The sequence below is a fragment of the Zingiber officinale genome, chromosome 8A, assembly GCF_018446385.1.
Source record: "Zingiber officinale cultivar Zhangliang chromosome 8A, Zo_v1.1, whole genome shotgun sequence".
In the NCBI taxonomy this organism is placed as follows: Eukaryota; Viridiplantae; Streptophyta; class Magnoliopsida; order Zingiberales; family Zingiberaceae; genus Zingiber; species Zingiber officinale.
This window is the reverse complement of record NC_056000.1, coordinates 64,789,698-64,800,313: the sequence shown is the minus strand read 5'-3', so window position 1 is coordinate 64,800,313 and position 10,616 is coordinate 64,789,698. Positions and strand designations below refer to the sequence as shown.

Genomic DNA, 10,616 nt, shown 5'->3' with positions numbered 1-10,616 from the left:
AAGTAACTCCCATAGTGCTGCTAAATTTAAGTAATAATTTTATATTTACAAATAAAAAACTATTAATTTTTTTAAAAAATTAGGTAGGGTTTGAATCTACCCTAGCCCAAGGTCAACTCCGCCCCTATGATCCCTCCCCACCATCGAGGAAGAATGTCTGATCTTTGACAAAAATCAATGGGTCTAAATTTGCCATCCGAATTATCTTTTCTTTATTTTTGAGAGAAAAAAAGTGATACGAGACTATACATAATAGTAAAAAAAACATGACTTTTAGTTGCTCCATATAAGTTGCGGACAATTTGTCTTTGTCCTCTATTTCACTGCATGTCTCGTTGTTGGTCGATGATTGAACGTCATAGGGGCAACAATGAGAGTAATTGGAATAGTTATAGTCAGAGTTGAACAATAGGTGCAAAACTCAACCAATTGAATCAAACAAACCGAAATCGATTAAATCAATTTTTCGACAAATCAGACCAACAAATTTTATCATTAAAATCAAGTAAACCAAACAGATATAAAATTAATTAAATTTATCGGTTACCAAATTAATTGATCAAACGATTGATATTGAGTAGTGAAGTATTAGTCGAGTTGCATAATTATTATCCAATTCAAATATATAAGTATTGATCAGTTTAACCTTATTTTTAAAATTTTAAAATCCAACTGAATAAAATTAAAAAATATATATATTTTTTAATAAATACAATTTTAAATTAACTAAACCATTCTTGAATTGAATTGGATCAATTTGATTAATTAATTGAGTTAAATAATTTTTTTATTCACCCCTAATTGCAGAAGTATGTGAGAAATTGAGTCATTTGTGGATGATGTGACTCACTTCATTAATTCGATATCTGATAGTTTCAAGTATAGCTATGGCTTCTTTTTGAAATAATATTTTAAAAAAAACCAATTATTACTCACATGACATATATGATAACTTTTTAAAAATAATTTCGAAATAAATAAGTTTAAAAATTAATAATTTTTTTAATGATTTTTAGAATCTTCATAACTTTTCATTTAGTTAGAGTTATTAATTCAAATATTATTTGATTTTTTTTAATGACTTTTATGATAAATCTTTATAACTTTTCCCTTAACGTTGATTAATTCCAACAATAATCTAGATGGCCAATATTTTTTCCACCCCTAATCCGAATTAATCAATCATTAATTTGTTTACGAAAAATTATATCTCATTATAAACTTCTTATATGTATATTTTATCATGCAAGTTTATGTTTAGCAAAGTAGCTATTGGTTGTGTATAAAAGTAAAATACATAATTTACTTCTACTTTGCATAAATTAAATCTTATACCGTGGTTGGTGATGCACCAATCGCTGACACTGTAAATTTTCAAAATTGTTGTGAACTCTAGCCATAGACTATTCGAAGTTGATATGATAGTCACGTATCTCGAACTATCAACGTTATGTCACAACGCTTCAACTCTTAACCTGATGATGTGTGATAACAACCTTCTTTTGTTCTTATCAACAAGATAGAGACCACCACTATCTTCTTACTTAGACTCCCCTCCTTTTATTTCTTTTTCTCTCACTCACATACTTAACACAAGAAGTATGTATTTATAGGATAAAATAAAAATGAGGGTTACTAACATTAGAGAGTTACTAACCTTCATGTAGTAATGCCCCTTAGTGGACATAGGTTACATGCAGTAATGCCCCTTAGTGGACATATGTTACATGTAGTAATGCTCCTTAGTGGACATAGATTACATGTAGTGATGCCCCTTAGTGGGAAGAGGTTACTTACATGTAGTAATGTCCCTTAGTGGACATATGTTATATATATTATTGCCCCTTAGTGGATATAGGCTACATGTAGTAATGTCCCTTAGTGGACATAGGTTATTTACATATAGTAATGTCCCTTAGTGGGCATAGGTTACATGTAGTAATGTCCCTTAGTGGACATAGGTTACATGTAGTAATGCCCCCTAGTGGGCATAAGATACTTACATCTCCCACTTGCACACAAGGGCATTGATTTATCACTAGATCACAACTCATGTGATCCATCATATCACCATACTAGGCTTCCATACAGGGTTGAACGTTGTTCGACTTACGAGTACACCTGCATACAAAACTACTCATTGCACATATTAGGATGATTGAGCAGTCATCATTATATTATAAGATACAAAATCTCACTATACCCTAGATCCAAGACTTAATACATCTATCAAGCTACTTTCCTCATCGAAAGTAATCCCCAGATGAAACTCGATTTTATATTCACTAATATGTTTTAATCTCTACATAGATAAACATAAAAGACTAGTCAGTGAATATTATATGATGATGTATTGTTAATTGGTATTTCTTTTCCCAAACTCGAATCTATCAATCTTAACTCAGCTGCTTTCCCAACCCTGTCCCTCAGACCTCAATTTATTTTCTGGGCCATCGGTAAACAGACTAAAGTAGTAAACATTGAATCATGACATCAAGAAAAAACCAAAAGTAATAAGCGCACAAGAACTCCCACCTAGAGGATTTTGGATCTCACATAGTGTGGCTCGGGTATATAAAGTTATTATCTCTTATAATATGGATCTCACTATCCAGTCATCATATCACACGTGGTATGAAACACGTACTACAATCTTAATCCCCCATCTCTTAAAAGGGCATATGTCACTTTTCTCTAACATTGTGCAAGTATGGGACTCAGTCTACATATGAGACTCTACCTAGAAATCTCTAAAAGAATACCTCAAAGACATAACAATTTGCATGTGATATCTAAAATCTCAAACTTGGCTTCTTATAGGAAATATGGACGTGACTATGCTCATATGAGTCATGTCACACATAACCTTATACTGGACACATATCAGGGTGACTTAAGTTCTAGCAGGGCTACTCGCAAAACCTCTTATAGCTAGAAACCGTCTTATCCCCACTCATGGAGGTAGTCACTCGTGCGATAGAGTCGACCTAGCTTGCCTGACATATCTATTATATCACAGAACAAGTGCATTACAAAGACATTACATATGACCAAGTCTGCTATGCCAAACATTAACATCATCCACTATACTATCAGACGTAAAGGCAATGGTAGATGTAGGATAAAACTCATGAAAAGAAATCAAGTTCAATGCATATAGTACCTCATGTACTAAACTGGAACATATCAAATTATTGTCATACAAGATGGAAACCTTAGAGTTTCCAATTACAACACAATATCATAACTAGTTTAGACTACGAATAGAAACTAGATTCCGCCTTATATTTGGAGCATATAACACGTCATGGAGATCTAGGATTTGATTATTTTGCAGCAACAGCTTGCAAGTGCCAATACCTCTCACCTCCAGAAATACCCATTTTCCATATACAGTCTTCTCGCATGTAGGCATGCTTAAACAACGAAATTCCACATATGCATTCCTATCACGAGTTACATGGTCTATGACTCCTGAGTCTATAATCCATAAAGGAGATGAGTTAGTGAACATCACACTAGATGACACATAACTCAGACCATGTAAAGAAAAAGGATATACTTTTCGCTCGCTACACACACATGCGAAATGCTCTAGCTTACCAAATACGTAGCATCGGACATTGCTCTTTACGAGCTCCTTTTTTTTGTCTTTCTGTCCTTGCCCTTTTTCATCAGTCTTTAAAAATGGCTTCTTCTTGCCACGACCTTTGGTCTTCTTCTCATCCTTGCACCACTTGTGCTTTGTACCCCGGGAGCCCTTACTTGACTCCCCAAATTGAGCATAACCTGAAGCAGACTTGGTCACCTCCTGGCGCTCCTCCTCGAGTTCACAATGCCTACTCACATCCATGAAACTATGAATACTTTCAGTGTGTGTGAGATAGATCTTACCAACATCCCAGGAGTCAGGCAAGGACTCTATCACTTCTAATACTTGAAGCTCATTTGACATAGGCTCCCCCATATTCTTCAGAGAGGCAATCATGCTCGACATATGCATTAGATGCTGCTTCATAGTATGATTTGACCTCTTCTTATGAGTTATGAACTTATATATCAGCATCCTCAACTTAGGAGCTGACGGGGTGCCATAATCTCTTTAAGAGCATTCCAGACTGATACAGCTGTAGTATACTGCTCATAAATTGAGATCAGTTCATCATGCATATTACTAAGAAGAATTGCCCTAGCTTGGCCATCCTTCTTTTTCCAAGCACGATATACCTTCTAATCCGGTCTTACCTGTGTTGTGGTACCTTCCCCGGGGTCCACCATCTCGTGCTTAAGAATCTCCCCAAGTTCTTGTTCCTTGAAAATAAACTAAACCTTCTGATGCCATATTTCATAGTTATCACCATACAGCTTGTCTCTCTTCACGAGATCCAGTATGATATTCTTTGTTGTAGCCATATCTTTGTTACATAGAATAGAGAGACTTTAGTGACATCTGATGCTTAATATATTAACTTTGTGTACCTTACAAAACATCGTAATTCAAATGACTCGAATACAAATTTCAAGACGAGAGTATGAGTCAACAGACGTCATACACCACAATCTGAAATTGCCTCTCATCATTCGGATTAAGATGTTGTACACAAGTAGTCACTTTATACTTTTAAGGCAAACCAACTTGCCGTTGTGAGTCCACACACCGCCAACACCGACAACTTTATGTTACACTTCTCAGAGTTGGACCTCTTCATTTTACACTGTGATACTCGGTTCAAGCCAAGGTCAAGTGGTTGTCTCCCACTCTATGTTATAAACCGAATGTAATTTGGACAAGTGTCGAGCAATGTGCATGCTGCAAAGCACTTCGTGCTTAGCACTTCTACATGTCGAGCACTATGGACCTCTGCTCCTAAGAACCGCACTCATGTGTCGAGAACCCGAGCACCATAGTTCTTCCCGAGTTCTTCCTGAGCACCACGACTCAGTCGCGTTCTAGAGCATCTGTACTTTGAGCGCGGATGAGAAGTTTTGTGTGTGGCTGAACACGCGCGCCAAGCATTTCTTCTTGGGCTTCTTGAGCATCTTTGTGTGCCCGGACATCCTGAGAAAACTTTGCGCGCGCGATATTCAGCCGAGTTCGTGAGTTTCTCACTCGTAGATTCGTTGGTCAGTTAGTCAACGAAGTGCATCAAACCAACTTAGCTCTGATACCAATGTTGGTTGTGTATAAAAGTAAAACACATAATTTACTTCTACTTTGCAGAAATTAAATTTTGTACCTTGGTTGGTGTGCATCAATCGCCGACACTGCAAATCTTCGAAATTGTTGTGAACTCTAGCCATGGACTGCTCGAAGTCGAGATGATAGTCACGTATCTCGAACTATCAACGTTATGTCACAACACTTCAACCCTTAACTTAATGATGTGTGATGACACCCTTCTTTTGTTCTTCTCCACAAGATAGAGACTACCACTCTCTTCTTGCTTAGACTCCCCTCCTTTTCTTTCTTTTTCTTTCACTCACATACTTCATACAAGAAGTATGTATTTATATGATAAGATAAGAATGGGGGTAGGGGGGTTACTAACATTAGGGAGTTACTAACCTTCATGTGATAATGCCCTTTAGTGGACATAGGTTACTTGTAGTAATGCCCCTTAGTGGACATAGGTTCGTGTAGTAATGCCCCTTAGTGGGCATAGGTTACTTACATGTAGTAATGCTCCTTAATGGACATAGGTTACATGCAATAATATTTCCTAGTGGACATATGTTACATGTAGTAATGCTTCTTAGTAGGTGCAAGTTACTTACAGTAGCACTTTCCTACTAGATCATCTTCGTATCTTGAAATATACTGTTTGCGCTAGAAAATAGATCTAAAGGTTTTAATTAATACTTGTTATTTTAAAAAATTAATTAATTATTAATATATTGATTGATATTTTTTAAAATTTAAATATGAAAATATCTTAAAATAGATATAATTGACTTTTAAAATATGATATTACTTGATGCCTTTAATAATGACCTAAAAAAATCAATTTTAACTGACAATTCTAGAAATTTAATAATATGGTAATTCAAATTTGATTTGATATTTATTTTATCTCTTTGTGTAAGCCTAACTTCTTATTTATTATCACAACTGTATAATTTTTTTTTTTAAAATACTAAATAAATTAGTTTTAAAAAATTTATAAATTTTTTAATAATTTTTACCGTAAATCTATAGCATTGATTAATTCAAACCTCATTTGATTTTTCTCCATTCTCTCCCGTCCTTGATCAAAATACTTTTACTCCAAATTATTCATAGACACTAATATTGAACGATTGGAGTTTCGGAGCAAAGGGTTCAAAATCTAACCGATTGGATCAAACGTATGAAAATTAATTTAATTAATTGTTTTTATCAATCAAAATGACTGAACTTTATTAGCAAAATTAAATAAACTAAACTGATATAAAATTGACTAATTAGATTGGTTACCCAATTAATCGATCAATGAGTGGTAAATCATCAGTCGAGATTCTTAATTATTGTTTAATTTAAATATATCGGTATAAATAGTTGATTTATAATATTTTAGTTCTTATAAATAGTTGAGTTGATTATCACAAGATAAATATGCATAATTAAATAGAGTCAAGTCCTAAGTCCCGATAAAAATCGAAGAATTATCCTTCATGTCTAATTTCAGATTTTTAATTTACTTCCTTCAACTGGTATGGAACAGTAGGGGTGATAACTTTTATCTTTTTTAGAAAAGATTTATAAAATTTTGGTTTGATTAGATTTTAAAATCAAATAAATTTTTAAAATTTATATAGAGTTTCTTTTTAAAAAACTAAATTTCCATTTGGATCTATTGTATCTATTAATTTGATTAATCCATATATCATTACCCAGTCTAATTGTAGCGTTAGGTCTATGAAAATAGGTCAGTGGGAAATTTTTATGAGATATCGCTACAGATTTAATATTACCTGACATGATTAATCATTTTTCTTTTTAGGTCTGCTAGAAATAAATTTTACATTTTTTCATGCTGGCGGCTCCTCTAACTGTCCTACACTAATTTTTTATCTATAATTTTTTTAAAAAAATAAACTAAATCAGTTTTAAAATTATTTATTTTTAAATGATCTTTATGATAAATCTTTATAACTTTTTTAGAGTTGATTAACTAAAGCTCATTTATTTATTTTTTAAAATAAAAAACAAGTTTATTCTAAATTAACAGTTGACACTAATGTTTTTATCTATATATCAGTTTTAAAATTAATTCAAATAAAATATCAGTTATATATATATATATATCAGTTTTAAAATTAATCATTTTAAAAAATATTTTTTAATAAATTTTTACAACTTTTTTCGTTAATTAATTCAAATCTCATGTGATTCAAAACAAGTTTATCTTATGATTCTTATCTTTACTATAGGCGACTTATTTTATCCATAACTCTTTTTTACTAATGAATTTTTTTATGATTTAATTATGATCCTTATCTCTAGTTACTCACTCCCGCTCCACTATATAAACGCACTCACACCTCTCTCTTTGCTTCATTGTCTCTTCATCTTCCTCTTAGAGATGGATTTCCAGAGATCCCCATCGCTCTTTCGCTTCTCTTCCTTCATCGTCTTCTTCCTTTTACTCACTTTCGAGCCAAGTCAGGCCTCCAATGCCAGCCATAGTCTCAGCCGCGAAGCCTTCCCAGAGGGATTCATGTTTGGGACAGCAGCATCTGCTTACCAAGTGGAAGGGATGGCGCTCAAAGGAGGAAGAGGACCCAGTATTTGGGATGCATTCGTTAGAATCCCAAGTAATTTTTGATCATGATGTTGTTTCTGTTTCTATGTTTCGTCTCCTTTTCATATTTGTGTGGGTTAATGTTGAGGTGTTGCGTAATGTTTAAAGAGGGCTTTGTCTCGAGTGAATGCAGATACAATCGCTGGCAATGCTACTGCTGATGTTACAGTTGATGAGTACCATCATTACAAGGTTATCCTTTCTCTAACATTTTGTTCATATTCTCTCTTTTTTTTTTGTCAATTGTAATTACGAGAACAAAATAGTACCTGATTTAGTGCAGGTCGAATTTTAAAACAGCATCAAACCATAAATCTGCTTTAATTACATTATGTATGCATTATAAAAAAGCATGACATTAGAGAAAGATCATAAAAAGGATTGCGAGGCATGGTTACATTATAAAAAAACATGCATGTTCTACCTTTACTTGTGCCCCTTGTACTTTTATTGTCTGATGTGTCATAATTGAGCTGAAGCTTTAGATATATGCATTTCAAAGTTGTTTTTTTTTTCTCTTCAATTTATGACCAAATGATCATGCAGGAAGATGTTGATATCATGAAAGATTTCAATTTTGATGCGTATCGATTCTCAATTTCTTGGAGTAGAATATTTCCAAGTAATGAATATCTCTATGTGTTTTTTATTTTCTTATATTCAGTTTGAACTTTCAAGTACATTTTTCATATAAAATTTCCCATCTAGATGGAACGGGTAAAGTCAATTGGGAAGGTGTAGATTATTATGATAGGCTAATTGATTATTTGATACAACAAGGTATGTTAAATTTTCAATTTGGCAATGAGCAATATATTTCTCATATATATATGTTTTAAAAAATTTTGGTTTGAAATAGGCATTACTCCATATGCAAATCTTTACCACTATGATCTTCCTTTGGCTCTTAATGAGGAGTACTTGGGTTGGTTAAGCCCGAAGATAGCGTAAGTTTTAAAGGTTTGAACTATGTTTTTTTATTCATTAGTAGTTGAACCTATTTGATAATTTTGTTATATTATTTGATATGTGTTTTAGGGATGCATTTGCGGACTATGCTGATTTTTGTTTTGAGAGATTTGGTGATAGAGTCAAGAATTGGTTCACCTTTAACGAGCCTAGGTGTATAGCGGCTCTTGGGTATGATGATGGTCTTCATGCCCCAGGGAGATGTACTGGTTGTGAAGCTGGGGGAAACTCTACCATTGAGCCTTATATTGCGGCACATAATCTTATCCTATCTCATGCAGCTGCAGTGAAAAGATATCGTGAAAAATATCAAGTAAGTTATACTTTGTTTATTGAGTTATATTTGGTGACTCGAATGAAATATGATTCCTCATCCAAGATGTGTTTCTTGTATATACTCGATTCAGAAAGAACAAAAAGGCATGATTGGAATCCTTTTGGATTTTGTATGGTATGAACCTTATACTTACACAGTGCAAGACAAAGCCGCAGCTCAAAGAGCTAGGGATTTCCACATTGGATGGTGAGACCTTGTTTTAGTTCATTTGAGATTTTTTTATTTTAAATTTTACTTTTAAAAAAAAAAAAATTCATGTTAGATCGAGAAATTAAATTTAAATTGTAGTAAAGGATGATTTATTCATTCAATTATTTGTTTCTTCTTTGTAGGTTCCTTCACCCTCTAACATATGGGCACTATCCAGAATCAATGCAAGCTATTGTTAAAGAAAGACTCCCTATATTCACTGAAGAACAAGCGAAAATGGTGAAATGTTCATACGATTATGTGGGGGTCAATCAATATACATCTTACTATATGAAGGATGCCGGAGTGGTTGATCCGAAACCTGTTAGTTATCAAGCTGATTGGCATGTCGACTTCAAATGTTAGATTTTCTCAAACTTTTTCAATAATGACTCAATCAATGATACTTTATGTTATACTAATATTATATATCTTCTGATTATATTTTAGATGACCGAGATGGTGTGCCTATTGGTCCTCTGGTAAATTTATTTTGTTTTTTTTTCAAAGAATGTCATTTCTTTGAATTTTTTTTATAATACTCGAGATTCGTACAAATAAGTAGCATTTCATGGATATTGTTCTATAAATTTGTCTTTTGGTGATAATGTTTGTGCATTCTAGTATGATCGATTAAACTAACATTGAATCTAAATGTTCTTTTAGGCTAATTCGTATTGGCTGTATATAGTTCCATGGGGACTCTACAAAGCCGTGACCTATGTGAAGGAAACTTATCGCAATCCCGTCATCATTTTAGCCGAGAATGGTAAACCTTATTCGATTTGTTTTCCAAATATCCAAACATTCATCCATCTTAACAAAGTTGTTCATCACAGGAATGGATCAACCAGGAAATGCCACTCTTCCAGAAGTCTTGCAAGATACAACGAGAGTTAACTACTTCAAGAGCTACATTACTAACTTAAAGAGGGCTATGGATGACGGCGCTACGGTGATAGGATATTTTGCATGGTCTCTTCTCGACAACTTTGAATGGAGGTTGGGCTACACAGCGAGATTTGGTATAGTATACGTAGATTTCAAGAATTCGAAGCGGTTCCCCAAGAATTCAGCTTATTGGTTCAAAAAAATTCTACAAAGGAAGTCCAATTGAGTGATCGAGTTCGATTTAGATTAAGTTGTTTGAGGTTTCTTGTTAGGGTTTGTTTAATAAAAGCACAATTTAAGTGAAATCTTTGAGTGCATATTAATTCAATTTTTGGTCTTTCGCAATCTTTGTACTATCCTATCGAGTAAACATCGAAGAGCATCGAGTAAGGCAAGCTATTGGATGAGCATCGAGTAAGGCAAGTCGTTGGAAGAGCATCGAATATCTA

The 10,616-nt window shown here is 33.6% G+C and overlaps 1 protein-coding gene across 1 annotated transcript; it reads left to right on the top strand.

Moving 5' to 3' along the window:
- The first annotated feature begins 7,562 nt into the window (after nucleotides 1-7,562).
- Nucleotides 7,563-10,393, top strand: LOC122010920 (beta-glucosidase 26-like). Its single transcript, XM_042567385.1, has 11 exons — nucleotides 7,563-7,794; nucleotides 7,915-7,973; nucleotides 8,328-8,403; nucleotides 8,490-8,561; nucleotides 8,641-8,728; nucleotides 8,820-9,063; nucleotides 9,158-9,273; nucleotides 9,420-9,637; nucleotides 9,727-9,758; nucleotides 9,943-10,045; nucleotides 10,116-10,393. The coding sequence occupies exons 1-11, from the start codon at nucleotides 7,563-7,565 to the stop codon at nucleotides 10,391-10,393; spliced, it is 1,518 nt and encodes a 505-aa protein (XP_042423319.1).
- The last annotated feature ends 223 nt before the right edge of the window (nucleotides 10,394-10,616 follow it).